At 40.0% G+C, this 17,461-nt stretch overlaps 2 protein-coding genes across 4 annotated transcripts in view; one reads left to right on the top strand and one right to left on the bottom strand.

Moving 5' to 3' along the window:
* evi5l (ecotropic viral integration site 5 like) overlaps positions 1–6,362 on the bottom strand; it is a 42,153-nt gene extending 35,791 nt beyond the window's left edge. The window contains exon 1 of the mRNA XM_051945232.1: positions 5,974–6,362. The gene's annotated coding sequence lies outside the window, so the exon portion shown is untranslated. The remainder of the gene's footprint in view (positions 1–5,973) is intronic.
* Positions 6,363–9,912: 3,550 nt separating this feature from the next.
* Positions 9,913–17,314, top strand: LOC110961499 (ATP-dependent RNA helicase DDX39A). Of its 3 annotated transcripts, none has more exons than XM_022209144.2 (10): positions 9,913–10,055; positions 10,868–11,075; positions 11,250–11,377; positions 12,390–12,666; positions 13,035–13,153; positions 13,936–14,067; positions 15,181–15,290; positions 15,596–15,740; positions 16,245–16,392; positions 17,059–17,314. In XM_022209144.2, the coding sequence occupies exons 2-10, from the start codon at positions 10,868–10,870 to the stop codon at positions 17,073–17,075; spliced, it is 1,284 nt and encodes a 427-aa protein (XP_022064836.2). In that variant the 5' UTR covers positions 9,913–10,055; the 3' UTR covers positions 17,076–17,314. The 3 variants fall into 3 exon arrangements, with proteins under 3 accessions (XP_022064836.2, XP_022064837.2, XP_022064839.2); XM_022209145.2 differs by having other exon boundaries at positions 9,944–10,050; XM_022209147.2 differs by having other exon boundaries at positions 9,982–10,086.
* Positions 17,315–17,461: the final 147 nt, after the last annotated feature.

Genomic DNA, 17,461 nt, shown 5'->3' on the forward strand with positions numbered 1-17,461 from the left:
TGTTATCAGAAACTACAAATACGGTCCACAGACACTTGAAGGACCACAGCAGTTCAGCTCAGCGCAACAATCCCCCGCTGTGAGACTGCAGTGGAGACACATTTTGTCACGGCTTGGCACAGCACAACACAGTGCAGATAGCATGAGCCAACCCAGGGTAGAGCAAACACCCTAAAAGCCAATGACTGATATTAGTTTCCCTGTTGCACTTGTTACATCATTTTTAATTTTCATACTTTCCCAGCAGCACAAACACTGATCAGTAGTGGAGCTTTTTAATCACTCATTCTGATTACAAACAGCTGTTTGCCTTTGAAATGGCTGTGGGAGAAACAGACTTCTCAAATCCACAAACAACACCTAAAAATTAAATTTTATAGATTTTTTTTTTTTTAAATTTTCTCTTTTTCTTGTATTCCATAACTACCTTAAAGGAAAATGGCAAAGTAATCAAACCATCCTGTCGGTTAAGGTGATCCGGGCATGTGTTCACACGTATATATGCTGTAGGAGCTTCAGATCAGCTTCAGATATAAACAAGAAAAAACTACATATGTAAAACGTGGTGGATGGCGCTCACTTATTCCAGCAATCTATAGCTAAAAACTCAATGCAAACAAACCAATCTGAAGACATTTCATCGCCACCTGAGCTGCAAAACCTTTTCACCTCTACGCTGTTTACTCCAAATAAAGCCCTGATACACCGATGACCTGTTAACTCACAGTAATACTACAGGTTGACAGCGCAAATGAACCTCCACCAACAAGCCAGTGTGAAGACACATGTTTCAAAATGCCACAGTCTCTCCCTTGGCAACCTGTCCGTGCTGTTAATCACACTCCCACAGATTCATCCTGCAGTAAATCATTGCTGCGTGTTATTTTAAACAATAACAGCACGCCGACTGCGCCGAAGAAACCTTTTAGTGCGGAAATGAAGCATGTTTGCACCTGCATGAGAACTCACAAAAAACTGGCAGTTATTAAAGCTAAATTTGGTTTTAAATGCCATGTGCTTATGAAACACTAACCCTTGTTGTTTGCTGAAGCAAACAATGTTGGTGAGGAGATGGATTAAATTACTTGTCAAACAGGTGACCAAATAAAGAGGAAGAGCACAGCACAGTTCAGATAAATGTCATGACTCTGGGTACGGCTCTGCCTCATTATTTGAGGATAGTTTCCATGTAGGTATAAATCCAACATGGAACATGAGATTCAGGCGGTGTAAAAGCTGCAGGCCGTGCAGATCCAGTTACTAATCTGCAGCCTGCTAGAACAATGAGCGGAGAGCTGTGGAGGAGCTGCAGATGTAGTGAGCTTGAACCACAGCGGCCAGGTCATCAAGCTGCTCCCTGTTTTCATGTGTCAGCACAGCAGATGAAGTGCAGAACCGTTCACAGGCCTGAACGGCAGCAGGCAGCCAGCAAAACGACAAGCAACAGTCCAGATACGAGCTCTACGGAGAGATAATGTTCTAAAATAAACAATTTAAAAAGATCTGAAACTTTTTAACAGTAATTTCCATGCATCTTTTTGTTTGGGTGGTGAATCTATTACATCAGCGCCAAAGTGATGGAGTCCTGTTACATTAAAAAAAATAATCATTAATATCCCTAAAATAATTCTGCTTTTATCCGATTTAAATGCAGTAAAACAATGTCACTTCAGAGTCACACATTGTAAGAGAATTAATTACTATTTGGAAAAAAATACAGATTTATGATGCAGACAATAGGATGTAAATGAATATTGTTTTTCTGTGATTTTACTATATCATCTGTAACTGAAGAAAACAGGGAAAATCTGTAAAGCAACCATTTTTAAAGTGATGTGCTATTTTTAAAATCCCTAACATAGCCACTCTTCCTTTCAAATAGTGGCAAATATCTGTATAATAATGAAATGCAGCAAAGCTTCAATACAACAAAAATAGTCATTTCACGACTGAACACTGTCAAAGAATGTAAAAGAAAGTAACATTTGTAAGCATACAAATTGTTGATGGACATTCACAGGTTTGACCTGTTTTTCTAAGGTTAATATGTAAATAAATAGTTTGCGCTCTGATTGTAGTAATCTGTTTAACAAAACCGGGGTAATTTTTAAAATAACAGCAAATTAGTCAAAAAAAATTTGTGAAAAACTATGTGGAAATGTTGCAACGTAGAAAAAAACCCAGCGTTATTAAATATGGAAATAAGTCAGCCAGCAATTGTTTTTATATGTAATTAATCTGCATTTTTAGGCAAAAACTTCTCTGGTTCTGGACTTAAAGGTGAATATTTTCTTGTGTTTTTCTTTACTGTGAAGCTAAACTGAATATTTATAACCAGTCCGTTAACTGAAAAGTTACATGTCATATTAGTAAACACTTAGAAAATATTTCTGGCAGATGTAGCAGTTGTTAAATTTGACTAAAGGACCAGTCTCATTCACTACCTGTTTCAGGGTCAAACAAGAGCAGCTATCACTAGTAAAAAAAACATCTACGTTAACCTCATGAATTAATAAAACTTCTGTAGTATGAGGAAAAAGTGGTGCCTGATCTAGTCAGACGCTGGAACAAAAAGTGCATCCGAGGACTTTACGGAGATGAGCTTAAGCCTGAAGAGCAACACTGTGACTAATCTTTTCATTATTGAGTTACACTGCTTGATTTGTTCAAACAACATCGCTTTGAAACTGGAAAACAGAACGGCATAGAAATAGATTTTAAGCATAAGCAGTGGTAAGGATTCCCTACAGCAACAACTGCAGCTTATTAAAAAGTTATAATGCTCCTCTTTGTTATTTATTTCATGTTTTCTTGCTGGATTAAGCCACTAGTGGAGTGAATGCAATCTCTCACTGCGAAAAAGAAAAACAGAATTATCCTTATTTACTGTCAAAGAATCAGTCAGGCCATCTTTGCTCGCGTTTCTTACCGACATCCCTGTTGTACAACCAAACACGGTGGCAGGAAATAATAAACGTGGACAGCAGCAGGCGGAGAACCGTACCGAGAAAGCTGCGAGATGATATCCCTCCTCCTCTGCACGCACACAATCAAAAGCATCCACATATGCACACATCTGAGAGAGTGTTTATCCTGAAGACACTGTCCAGAGTGTTTTGGCTCCTCGCTCTCTTAACGCAGATGAATAAGTAGGCGGCAGCAGCAGTTAGTGCAGAGGAAAAGGTTGGCTGGGATAAAGCTTGCGTGTCAGAGGTTGTATTCAGTCCTTTTGTGTGCAGGCGATTGTGTGGATCAGATAAAAGTCGAAGTTTCGAGTCTTCTGCACTTAAAAACAAGGTCACCAGGATGTGAGAATCTGATACCTGTTTCCTTGACGGGGAGACGTGTGAGGCCTTTTGCGTGATGAGTAGATTTCATAGATAAGCCTTAAAGTAATCTCATTGTGACTTGTACAAAAGATAGGATGAGGCCATTACTCAGCGGTGCATGGCCTCAGTCATGGGGCATCCAAGTTGTACTTGCAAGCAACAGAGTGATACAATCAATTCCTTGATTAGCCCCCCCACTCCTTTCTTAAAAAAAAAAAAAAAAAAAAAAAAAAAAAAAAAAAGATAATTGCTTTGGGGAGCTCTTCCATTTTGTGACTAGTCAGCTGTAACCTTAATCCTTCAACAGAATAACCCAAAAACTGTCAGTTCCCTACTTTTTATTACAATTAGAAATTAAATGCGTCTAGCCTAGATTTACACCGAGTCATGTAACTTTCCACTCCTTGTCCTTTGGGTTTATAGGATGGCTGTTTTTCTGTTTTACAAGCACGTCAAGCTCATTTAAATACAACAATGAAGCATGTCTCCTCTGCTGCCACCAGTGGACGTTTTCTCTCCTATAGTTTGTGTTTTGTCGTCTCTGTAGGCTTTTCTGGATCTGAAGCTGCACCGTTCTGATCTGTAGCTACTGGTCTCGTCAACTTTTCCAGTGGTTATCGTTCTTCTGTAAGTTGTTGGTCTGATTTCCATCCTGTTCTATACTTTAAACTCACCCTAACCAGTCGAGGCAGACAATCACCCTCACTGAACCCTGCTCTGCCAGTGTAAACAGGAAGAGGATCCTTCCTGTTTATTGCGCATGCTCAAAGAGAAACACTGGATTTGCTGTTTTTTTTCCTGTCTCAAACACCGTGTCTGCACCTCAGTGTGTGAAGTATCTTAAGATAATATATGCAGTGAAAGAGCATTGTATACATGAAACTGAAATGAATTAAACTCTCTAGACTTAAGTAATAATTCTAGCAAAGGTGACTAGTCTCGGGCTTCCATGTCATCTGGGAAGGAAAACTGAATATCGTTAAGTTTTATGACATGAAAATGTGAAGTGGTAGGTGCGTTTCACTCACTTTGGCCATTTTATACACCAAACAGATTAGTCAACACTGAAGAGCAGTTTTGGCAGATGTGACCCTATATTTGACTATAGGACCAACATTATTCATAGACTGATCCTGAGTCATACTAAGGCAGCACGCACAAGGGGAAACCAAGTATCTTCCTTTTAAAGGGGAGCTTTTTCTTGCCATTATCATCAAAGCGCATGTTCACAGGGAATTTATTGGGTTTCTCTCTACAATATATTGAAAGGTCTTTACTTTGCTCAGTGAAGATTGATGTGAATTCCCACCATATAAATAAAGCTATATCATTGAAGTCTAGGATGTAGAAATGATGTAAACTGGTAGAGATCAAACATATTATTCAACACTGAAAAACTGTTTTTGGCAGCAGTGATCCTATATTTGATTACATTATACTTCCTCTTAAGGACCAGCATTTTTCACATACAGCTTCAGAGTCAACCCAAGCCAGCCACCACTAGAGAAAACTAGGTTGGTTTCTCTTAAAGGGAATTTCTTTTCTTTTTTAAAATCACTGTCGCCAAAGTGCAACTTCAAAGGTAATGAGTTTCTCTCTATAATATAATATTGTAAGGTCATCGTACTTTGCAGATTCCTTGAGATAACTGATGTTGTGAACTTAATTGAAATAAATACTAGCTCTTTCTTCTGGGAGGATCAACTGAATCTTAGAATGTTCACACATGAAAGTAAGATTACTGGTGGGCATGTCTTCCTAATTTTCAACATTTTATACACCAAATGAGTCAACGGATTTTAGCCAATGAGTTCCATTTCACTTTAAGTAAAGGACCTACTGCATTTCTCAGTTCTCAAAGGGAATCTGTTGGGTTTCTCTCCATGCTACAACACTGAGGTCTTTACTTTGCCCTGAGAAGACTAATGTTGTGAACTCGCTCTATATGGAACTAAACTGATTTGAAATAACTGAATTCTAGCCAAGATGATTAATTAGAGAGCCTCAGTTTCTATGTTTAGCAATGACAGTTTAATCAACATCTGGACACGTGTGTGTTGATCCAACATCGCAACAACATCTCTGCCATCCACCCACTGATTTTCCATCTATGTATGACAGCTGAGGACGACTCTTATTGTCCATTCCTCTTGCAGTTTCTCACTTGAGGACTCTGATCCTGCTGACCGGTGTGTTTGGACTTGACAGCTCGGTCTCCAGGCCTATAATGCTGCTGCTGCCTGAACAACAGGCCTTATGATGCTCTGCAGTGGATCAACATCTGTGGCCAAAATGACACATCATCATCATCCTCCTCCTCCTCCTCCTCTTTGCGCCACCAAATGTCCCGGCTTCTCAAAACACGATTGTGTAACGGCATGAAATGAGGACGAGGCGTTAAAAGCGGAGACAATATGGACTACGGCTCCGACAGCGGCGTGCTTAGCGAGAAATATGGTTTATGGGCTAATGAATGGGCCGCGTCTCCGTTGGCACGCTGTTCAGTGGAATTTTTCGCAGACGGACTGATGGAGCCTCACCGTGGGCCTGTTTGGTTCTCAATTGATAAGCTCCATATTAATAAGCTCCCGGGCCCATCAAAATAAAACCCTTAAATAAGCAAATAAAAGCCCTTAAAGCTTACCTGCACTCCTTTTCCATAATCGGAGCGGTGCGTTTATGGTCGCTCCCCCACGTCGGACCGTCGTAAATGTCAAACGGCGTCTTATCAGGCTAATTAAAATCTTAATGGGCCACCGAGGACAGACAGACAGACAGAGCCCGTCCGGCGCACGGCCATCCTCCTCCTGCCGCCGAACAACCCGGGAGGGAAGCAGCGCTTCGTCGCACCGCCGCTTCGACAGCTCCTGTGCGGGGGATTTTCCGTCCGCGAACAGAAATCAGAGGAGAGAAACGTCTCCAGAGGCTGAGAGGGCCATGACAGCCGTGTGACAGAGCCGACGGTTCAGCGGGGATGTTGCTATAAACGGCCGCATCAGTCACAGCGAGTAAATCACACAGAATGGCTGGCGTCCTGTGGTTGCTGCTGCCGAGCACGAGGTGGGGCGAGCCAATCAGATTGCAGAGCGAGCTGTGATTGACGTGCCACAGACCAATGAGGGCGCCGGACTGCGGGATCCCCGTAGAAGGACAACAAGTGCAGCCAATCACCACCGAGCTTTATTCTGCTGGAAGGTGGGCCCTGCAGGTGTCACACAGCGGTGTCAGTTCAATGGATTTATGTGTGTGTGGCAGCTAAATTATTAATTACGTGACAAAAATGTTATATGGGATAGTTTTAGTCACTGTGATTGATTATGCCAAAGCAACCCAATGTAGTCTTGTCAAAACTACAAGAGTCTGTATCATTATTAATTTTTTACTGCTGTTCTTAGTAGTAGGAAGTACCTGTTCCTGTGTAAAAAGACGGAAACTGTCCTGAGATGGGCTGCTGGTTGCATATCAGTGCATAATGGTTCTACATCTGAGTCAGTTCCTCCGTTATAAAAGCTTTTTTTTTTTTAAATAAAACAAACAAACAAAAAACCATGCACTATACAGAGCAGCTAATGAAGGAAACTTCAGGGACATACCATCAGAGAAGGATACCTATTACATTAGTTATCTAGTACACATCTGGAGTGCAGATAGCAGGAAAGACTAGAAATACCTACAACAGAAGATTGGATTGATATCATTTGTAATATTTTCAGGATGGGATTACTTTCACCATCTGCAACAGGATATTTTTAACAGGGAAGTTTATTGTGTGCACTACAATACAACCGTCATTTGTTTAATGAGAATTTTATACCAGTTCTGTGGACTGCCATAGGCATTAGGAAGACACAACCCAGTGTGAAGGTTCTGTGATTTTTTTTTTGCAATGTCTCATTGTATTTCTGTTTATTTACTTGAATGGTCCTTATACGATTCTGGGCTTATGTTAAGCATTTACTATCACCTTTTGCCAAAATTTTATCTCATAGAAATCCACTTTAAGTTTTATTACTTATAAAAATCTTAAAATACAAAATAGTAATATGTAAATAAAAATGCACTTGACAGTAAAATTACATTTTATTATTTATCTGATGCTTTGCTATTGGTCTTTTAATGTTGAAATCTCTTTTCTAATGTTTTTTTTTAAAAATGTTTTACTGTTTTCTAATGCTTTTGTAAAGCACATTTTGTAACTCTAGTTTTAAAAGAAAATATAGAAACAACATTTGATATTACTTCATTTCATAAGACAATATAGCTATTGCTATAGCCCACTAATAGCTGAATAATACTGACCATAGTGTATGTAGTGTAAAAAATACTCAGTATATATCAGTCTAATAAACAGTAAGTGCTACAAGACAAATGAGAAGTAATTGTTGCAAATCAAAGTTGCTATAAATTAACAGAATATTTACAATGATCTATAAGTATTAGATTTTCAGTGCTGATGCCATAATGTGTGAGCAGCATTTTAATAAGCCTAATGTGTATAAATGCTGAGTCTCTAACAATGCCTTGTATTTTATAAGCTGATGTTTCGTGTAAATATCATTTTGCAAAGTAATAGCAGGTGTCAAATAAATGTGTGAAAATGTGCCTTTTCCCCCTCTAGTGGAGCAGAAGCAGCAGCCTATAAAGGAGAAATGGAAAATTGCAAGTAAAATGCCTCAACTTTGTTCTTAAGTGCACTTGAATTAATATAGTACTCTGTCAGTATCTCTCCACCACTGTCACGGTGTAACTACAGATTTATGTACCTTGAAAACAGACTCATTAACTTTATTCTCTTTGTTTGTTCAAAATTGAAATTAGATGCATTTATATAGTTTACAGCCCACAAAGCCTACAAAATTAAACCAAGAAGCTCCGAATTCCTCCACTTATTGTGAAAATCATAGAGATTCACACATTTTAATCAAAATCTCATGCAAATAAGTGAACAAACTGAAGAAAAAGGCTGTCACACTGCATTGACTTTCAAGCTGAGATGACCTTTTAAACAGGAAAACACCCCAGCCATGGCCATAGCTTCGAGGTCATGGATCTTGAGCCCAGTTCTCAACTAGAACTGGCATCTCTTAAAAACCTGCATATCTAACTTCAGTACTGCCACATGTAATGTATGAGTTGAAGGATGATTGAACAGCAGATGAGGTGCTGCAGGAAGCTTATGCTGTGGAAAAGGCAGAGCTGTTCTCAGGCCTCAGCAGCAACAGCAGGAGACCAGAAAAGGACAAACAGAAGGAACACGCAAACACTGGGGACAACTTACACATATTACTGAAAAACTCAGCAATAGTAATTTGTGTGATCTTTTGGGATGTCAATCACTTGTTACTTTCAAGAGATGCTTAAACAGCAATAAACATCAGAAAGTCTGATTTGTGGTGAAATACCAATTTGAACAGTGTCTGTGAAGGTGCAAAGTAGAATCCTTTTAGAATGTTTTGCCATTTGCAGCAGATTATGTGAACCTCCTTTTGTGATAAGTAGGCTCGTTTGACGGTTTCTACGCATAAGCGAGTGGTTGTAATGTTTGTAATGGCTAGCTGTTCAGACACTGTGTGAAAAGAGATATGTTGGACAAAATATTAGATGGTTGTTAGGTGCTTTTACACTTAATGCTACCTGTGTTTTTAATGTATAGCGATGTACATAGTGTATCTATGTTTAAAGCTCAGATAGATACATTTCTGATCTCTTTCATTTAATGTCTTTTTAACACAAAAAGAGGTGAGGAATTATTGCCCAGCTCCGGATCTTTGTTGTCACTGTATTCCACACAAACGGTATTACCACCCCAGTATGTAAATTTCATACTTGCTGTCACTGTTTAGAATTGGCTGGACTGGATTTAATAATGAAATTTTGACCTTCCCCATAAGAGAAGGGAAGATGCTTATCTGGCCAAAGACCTTACTGCCATCCAGTGGACAGATTGGATACTGCAGCTTTCCAGGTTCTTATGGGTTCTAGCACTAAATATTTCACTACATCTATATATATTTAATGGCTTCTCTCTTTTATACTGTCTTATACTAAACCTTTACTATACTTATACCACAGCCATTGAGACTCAATGTCGTCTATTAATTGGCTGTATATAATTGTAAATCCATAAACTGTTATAAATACAAACATATTTATATGTACATACATTCATATACAGATTATTTAGTTATTGATTTTTTTGCCCAGTCTATGCGTTTGCTCCTGATTTGTAATCACTGTGTATCGGCCCTGGTGCTGATGCCTTCATGATTACCCCAAATATCGTAATTATAAAACGCCCTCGATAGTACATATCGTATATACAACAAAACATGATTTTTGACTTCAGATTTGTCTGTGGGTCAATTTAGCTGGCTAAAAGTCTAAACACGCAGCTATTAACTGGTGTTAAAGAGATCCAGTATCTAAGTAATATCCAAGTAATCTAAGTAATTTTTCTAATAAATAAAAATTAACTCAACCCTCTGAACAACACGATATGATGTAAATGATAAAATAAAAGCATCCTAATATATTTGTTGTGACAGTCGTTTGTTGTCATTTGGCAAAAAAAAGCCTTTCGGTTACATACCCCATCGAAGACAGGAAATGTTTTCGAGGTGTCCTTGAACGCAGCATACATGTGTTCTAACTGTGCCGTCGCTCCTTTTTCTAGCTCCGTAGTTTCACGCACATCGACATCTGCGGAATATAAAACACCACAGTAAGGTACCGCTTTTCTTCTTTGCCCATCACACTCGTAAGTGTGTCGAGATGTTAATTTCTTTACCAACAGAGAAAAGTTTTCAATACTTTAGCAGCAGCTACATTTGTAAATTCGACGGTAGCTTCGGTAGCTAGCACGCTAGGCGCATTAACATTAGCTTTGATTTAGCCAGTTTCGCATTTGAGATAACGTTAGGTGTTTAGTTTTTGTTAGTTCTGGTTTGTCGTGAGTAGTTTTGTTTTTAACCATACCTGCGTGATGCTGTGATCATAAGGAAGCTGGTATATATAGATACATTAATTGTTGGTGCTAGCTTGCTGCTAGCTCACCGGTATGAATGAAAGAGAATCAGGAGGACTCCATTGTTTATGACGGCGCTGTCTCTGCCGGGTCACACACCGGTCCGCTATCATCCTGATTAATAACGCACCTGTCATAGCTAACGGTATCACGTTGCTAATTAAACACTAAACGCAGTGTTTTAGCTTTCTCTTCTCAGCGGTTCATTCATTTGGATCGGAGCTATGTTATACTAATGTTAGCCAAGTGATCCTTGAACATTACTGCAATCTTAGCAAATTTACATTACAGCTGGGATAGTAGTAACATTTATTTTTACTGTACTGTACATTCTAACATCCAAAACCATATAGCTTACACAGAATCAATTGCTAGATTAGGTGATCGCATTTATGTCTCCATATAAGGGAACCTGGCTTTTATCTAAAATGTGCCTGTGCACATGAACATGTCCACTTTGACATAACCTGCTGTTTCAGAGGTGTTTTCCCTTCTTTACATGCTTTCTATGCAGATGGCAGAGACCGACGTTGATAATGAGCTTCTGGACTATGAGGAGGATGACGAGCCCCAGGGAGCCCCAGAGAGTGGCATCCCAGCAAACAAGAAGGAGGTGAAGGGCTCCTATGTGTCCATCCACAGCTCAGGCTTCAGAGACTTTCTCCTGAAGCCAGAGCTGCTCCGTGCCATTGTTGACTGTGGTTTTGAGCATCCTTCCGAAGGTGAGCAGCAGTTTTGTACTGTTTAAAGTTCAAAAAACATATAATACCGATTTTAGATCTACATATACAATCGGTAAATTATTACTTTGTTGGTATTATGACCTCCTGATAGTATACATTAAGGCTTTTTTGAAAATGTCCATCACTTATAATTGCAATTTGGCTTATCTTCAGTCCAACATGAGTGTATTCCTCAAGCTATCCTGGGCATGGATATCCTGTGTCAGGCCAAGTCTGGTATGGGAAAGACAGCAGTGTTTGTGCTGGCCACCCTGCAGCAGATAGAGCCTGTGGATGGTCAGGTGAGTTGGTCATTGCACATTTTTACAGGTTCATACTTCATTCTGAGCCTTGACACCTCCTCCGTATTCCTGTATACTCACTAGGTGGTGTGTACAATGGTGTCATTCTGTTATGCAAATCTGTATTCCCTTGCAATATTTTCTGTCTGTCAAATGGAAAAAATAAATTAATCTAGCTTTCAGACCCGGGGCCAGTTGATATGCATTAAAGAGGCCTAACTGACCTTGTTTGCATTTTCCCTAGACCATCATGTACACCATAATGCATTTATGTGTACAGACATTTTGGAAAGAGTGGGATTTGGTGATATAAACAGCAAAACCTCTGATTCCACACACCTTTTTTTTTAATCTTGTAACTCGTAACGTAAAAGCTTTAGAGTGAATCCTATAAATGTAGCCTATATGTGGTTGTTAAAAAACGAAAGAACAGTAGCTTTATTCATTGCAAAGTTTTGTGTCTGCTTTATTGTGTTGAAAACACTATGGACTGGTCTGTACGCAATAATAGAAGCCAGTTACCTATAAATAAGATTTGTTGAGGGGAATTTGGTTTACGTGTATCTGCTGTAATTTATCATAATAATGCATTCAATATTTTAGCACTGGGCCATGTCACAACTGTCATCACAAGAAATCCAGCCCCGAGGTTCAGCATTAATATTTAAAAATCTTATGCTGTTTTATGCCCAACGGGAAATGTTGAGAGAGAGACCTGCATCAAAGGTCCCTGACTGAATGTGAGCTAGGGGAATTGCAGTGGACTTTCAGCCACTTGCAGCATGATCAAAAGGGTGCTTCTGGAATCTTAATTTTCACACCAAAGTGTCATTTAATTTTAGTCTTGAAGTTCTAAATTGTTCATGCTCATTTGGATTTGTGAAGGAGTATTGAAATATGAAGCACTGAAATATGTCTGATATGTTAAAGTTCTGTATGAAACTGAAGAAGTCAAGAAGCAGTAAAACATTTGGGATTTAACAGATTATTGTCGACTTTTCTTGTATGCCAGGTGTCTGTCCTCGTGATGTGCCACACACGAGAGCTGGCCTTCCAGATCAGCAAAGAGTATGAGCGTTTCTCCAAATACATGCCTAGCGTCAAGGTGTCTGTGTTCTTTGGTGGCATGGCCATCAAGAAGGACGAGGAAACCCTGAAAAAGAACTGCCCTCACATTGTCGTAGGAACTCCAGGACGTACCCTGGCCCTCATTCGTAACAAGACTCTCAGCGTGAAGAACATCAAACACTTTGTGCTTGATGAGTGTGACAAGATGCTGGAGCAGTTGGGTGAGTGAGTGGAATAGAAGTGAATAATAGCTTTGGCAATTTGTTTAAACATTTTGTCAGTGAATTTGACAACTGACTGATCTAATAGTCATTTTTGTTAGTTATAAGAAGTACGCTTGGGAATTGACCATCTGACCTGCAGAGGCAATGAGCAACTTTAAAGTCATGCAACTTGATGGCAACACCTTTGATCAATCGCACACTTGAAGCACTTTTGCACTTACTACAGGTTTTTCCTTATGTCTGAATTCTTGCTTGTGTTGTACGTCGCTTTGGACAAAAGCGTCTGCTAAATGAAATTGTAGAATTGTGAGAGAACAGCTAATTTAAAATAGTTTTAAATATGCTGTTTGTTTTTTTTCCCACAGACATGAGGTGTGATGTCCAGGAAATCTTTAGGCTGACACCCCACGAGAAGCAAGTCATGATGTTCAGTGCAACTCTAAGCAAAGAGATCCGTCCAGTCTGCCGCAAGTTCATGCAGGATGTGAGTTGTCACACCTTGTTACTGATTACATCCACTGTAGCTTCATTGTAAACTGGTTTGATGAGCTTTTGTAGGAGACACAGAGAGATCACTGAGCTGAAAATATCTTTAAAATGTACGTTTAATTGTACAGTCTTCACCTTATTGATAGTATTGATACACTTTGGAAGATAAGATTTTACCCTTTTTTGAAAGCGTATAAATCAGTGATGTTGAATCTTTCATCCTGATTGGTCAAAGTTATGTTTGTTTTTTTAATGCCTCCATGCTGATGACAGCTGTGCCACATCTGTCCTATGCTTGAAAGTGTGATTTTTCAGGAATGCCTGCCAGGAATTCATTCAAATTTGGCATAAATGTTCACCTGCACTCACAAATGAGTTGTTGGTCAAAATCTGCTTGATAGAATTTTATGGTTCTGTTCCTGACAACAACAACACATAATAGAACTTCAGAATTATTTTTTTATTCATGACCTGCCTCTAAGTTAAGATTCTCTCTGTATTTTTGCCATGTACACATAGTAGGAAATGTTGTAGTGCTTTTGGTCAAGTCCCTTTTAGCTTTGCCCACTTGTGGCTGTCTGTGCCATAAGTGGCCATATCAGAGGGGCAAATTGAACCTCCTCAGCAGATCTGGCTCGGTCAGGACAGTCGTCCTCGTAGCTGTTGCTGTGGTGCAGGAGAATAAACATGACCATCTTTCATGCTTCTACGTTTCTGATGTTGTCTGCAGAGTTGTGTGATAGGCTAACTTTGTTCCTCCTCTCATTTGCTGTGTAGCCGATGGAGGTATTTGTAGATGATGAGACCAAGCTGACACTTCATGGCTTACAGCAGTATTACTGCAAGCTGAAGGACAGCGAGAAGAACCGAAAGCTGTTTGACCTGCTCGATGTCCTCGAGTTCAACCAGGTATTTAACTTGGTAGTGTCTACAGATACGGACCCGTACCCGTAGCCTGTGGCCTACGGATACGGCACTTTCCCTTATCATAAATATTAATGAGCCGGACATAAATATTAATGAGCCGGCTGATGAACGCGCTTCGTGATTGGCTGGTAATCCGACGGACATAAATATTAATGAGCCGGCTACGCTGATGAAGGCGCTTCCGTGATTCGAAGTGAATCTGCGGAATGAATGGCGGAACTAACAGCCAGCAAACTAAAAGTATTTTTTTACCTTCAAAAGTAGCGACAGACTATTACATATTAACAACCTAAACAAAACCCTGACGTATTTTCTGCGTCTGTCAACACAGACACTGCACGTCAGTCACTTTAATGTTAGCGGACTCTGTTGAATGGCTAATTTACATCACCGCAAACAAATCTCACAATATCACAGTAAATCGAGTTTGTGGGTTTTTTAATTCATGCCGAATTAAAGAGCTGCTTCTCACCATTCACGAGTGTTTGTTTCATATTCGACATCATTAACTTTATCTTGTAAATTAGCGTCCGAAATTAAATGGGAACATTTGCAATGGAGTTCGTCAGCCGCTTCCACCACTGAACGCGGTAAACTAATTAATAGGAACTGGACTTCAAACAATTTAGACACGGCGTCTAAAAGCGTAAAAACTACATTGTCTACGTAAAGTGTGAGAGGAGACGGTGTATTTTTAGTTAAATTATACAATGTTCGCCGTCAAAGTCATTCATATAAACTGCCTGTAATGTGCAGCAAATAGTAGTTAACCGGCGCCAGCTCTTCAGTGACCTTAACGGGTCCGTACCTCTAGTACAGATGCTACGGGTACGGGTCCGTACCTCTAGTACAGATGCTACGGGTACGGGTCCGTACCTCTAGCATCAACCATTTAACTTATTTATTATAGTATTTTGCATCCTTCTTAAAGGGCTTAATACAAACAAGTATACATTTAAAGTCTTGGTCTTTATCCAGTTTGTAGGTTTTGCCCAGTAGATTATTAGGAGCATGAAAACCTTCCACTTTCCTGTCTTTGCCTTTTTTGATACAGAAAATATGCAGGTCTAAGTGTTTTGTTTTGGTTCCTGATAGGTGGTGATCTTTGTGAAGTCGGTGCATCGTTGTGTTGCTTTGTCTCAGCTACTGGTAGAGCAGAACTTCCCTGCAATAGCCATCCACAGGGGCATGGCCCAGGAGGAGAGGTAGGTGCTGCTTCACACTTCAAATCTGACAGTGGTTCCTTAAATCTGTCTCTAAATGTATCACTTCATGTGACAGTGAAGTCATTGCACTCTAATTTTAGGCTAAAGTTGTACTAATGATGTGCTGTGGACAACATCGGCATCCTACTCAAGCTAGGCTGCTAAGCAAATCATATAACTATGTGTTGCTCTTCAGGTTTGTGTGAAAAGTAAGAACCTGGCAGTTTGTTGATATGCTGAATGCCCTTTAGATTAGAATATTACCTTGTCTATGCTGTTAATTATGTTGGTCCTCTGCCCCCCAGGTTATCCCGGTATCAGCAGTTTAAAGACTTCCAGCGGAGGATCCTGGTGGCAACCAACCTGTTTGGCCGAGGCATGGACATAGAGCGAGTGAACATCGTATTCAACTATGACATGCCTGAGGATTCTGACACATACCTTCACAGAGTAGGTTCAGCTACAACATAATTTAAGTTTTTAAGATATCTGTATTTTCCCATTTCCAAAACAGATAATGACATATAAGACACTTTTTTAAAGCTATATTTTTGGCTTTTTTAGATAGGTACAGTTGAGAGGCAGGCAGGAAAGTAGGAAGACGAGTAGGGGGGAGACATGCAGTAAAGGGCCGTGAGCGGGAATCGAACCCAGGCTTTGCTTTGGGGACCAGCCTCTGTTCATGGGTCACCCGCTCCACCACTTCCAGCTATTTGGGAGCCCATAAGACACAATTTTTGAATGAAAAATGATTTTAAGAGCCCACATAAATCAGCTCCTTTGTAGAGCTAGTATTTAGTAACTGCGTATAATCAGAGCAATCTTTTTCTAACTTTATATTTTTAGAAACTCATAGCATCATCATTGTAAAAATTCCAACTTCACATATTTGGAAACATGACAGTATTCCTATTTCTTTGAAGCAGAGCCTCAACTTTCTTCTTTTAACCTCAGGTGGCCCGTGCTGGCAGGTTTGGAACCAAAGGCCTTGCCATCACTTTTGTGTCAGACGAAACTGATGCCAAGACCCTGAACGAGGTCCAAGATCGCTTTGAGGTCAATGTAGCAGAGCTGCCAGAGGAGATCGACATCTCCTCCTACAGTAAGTTTTCTTGTTGCTTACATTTACCATGCACTTAGCTAGAAGACGTTCACTCTCAGTGGCAACGTTTGTTTTTAATAAGCACAGGTATCCTGATGATTAACAGTTTTTTACACGTTTACACTTGTACATGTGTGTCATATCTTCACTATTATTATGGTGGATGCAGTAAGGCTTTTGGCCCTGGTATTTTGTCACCGAGGAGAACACGTTGCTATAATATATTAAGGCACAGCAATACACTGATCTGCAACGTCTCATGTGATAGCTACTGTATATAAACAGTGTTTCCCCTCCCATATAACCGACGAGGCGGGCCGCCTCACTGGTATAGGCCACCGCCTCATTAAAATTCTGCCGACATTGCCGCCTCACTGGTCCGCGTCAAAAAAAAAAAAAGTGCAGCGCAAAACCCGCCGGACCGACGAGACCGTCCGCGGGAGGGTGTGCGACTGCAGCGGAGACGGTGGAGACGGCCCGATAGTGTATATATAACACACACACACACACACACACACCCCCTGTCAACAACTTTCAGCTGAAAGTGACCCCACCACCTCACAGCCATTTCAACCCAGGGGAAACACTGTATAAAGTTATATTACACAACTTTTCTGTCTTACATCATAATCTTATATCCTAATACCATTTTTCTTTTTTTTGCAGTTGAGCAGTCCAGATGAGTCTGAAGTGTTGCTCCTTTGAAGACTGTGTGACCCTTGTTGTTGCTGTATTTCTGTGGAAAGGCAAAAAAGCCCTTTACATTTATTTGGATGCCCACTTACCACCATATATGTAGAGAAGTCAACAAGAAGACATTTTTATTTTGTCATGTCTTTGCAGAGTGTTTGTTTTAGTGTTTTTCCTTGTTAGAACCATGGATATATTGTTTTGGTTAAAGAAATAAAGTTTTTATACCTCACTTAATGGTTTTGGATTTAACTTTGCACGCCTTCAGTATTTGTTAGATCTTACTAAGATGTCAAATAAAACATTGAGCACTTGTAATTATACTCACCAGCAGAGGGCGCTGTTGTCAGTTTGAAGACACAACCACTGTTTGCTTCAG

Source organism: Acanthochromis polyacanthus, chromosome 3, assembly GCF_021347895.1.
Source record: "Acanthochromis polyacanthus isolate Apoly-LR-REF ecotype Palm Island chromosome 3, KAUST_Apoly_ChrSc, whole genome shotgun sequence".
In the NCBI taxonomy this organism is placed as follows: Eukaryota; Metazoa; Chordata; class Actinopteri; family Pomacentridae; genus Acanthochromis; species Acanthochromis polyacanthus.

Excerpts from the sequence above, each read along its gene's own strand:
- LOC110961499 (XM_022209144.2), top strand. The coding sequence starts at position 10,868 with ATGGCAGAGACCGACGTTGATAATGAGCTTCTGGACTATGAGGAGGAT. Across the intron at positions 11,076-11,249 it reads TTTTGAGCATCCTTCCGAAG|TCCAACATGAGTGTATTCCT; the intron begins GTGAGCAGCAGT and ends GCTTATCTTCAG. Across the intron at positions 13,154-13,935 it reads GCCGCAAGTTCATGCAGGAT|CCGATGGAGGTATTTGTAGA; the intron begins GTGAGTTGTCAC and ends TTTGCTGTGTAG.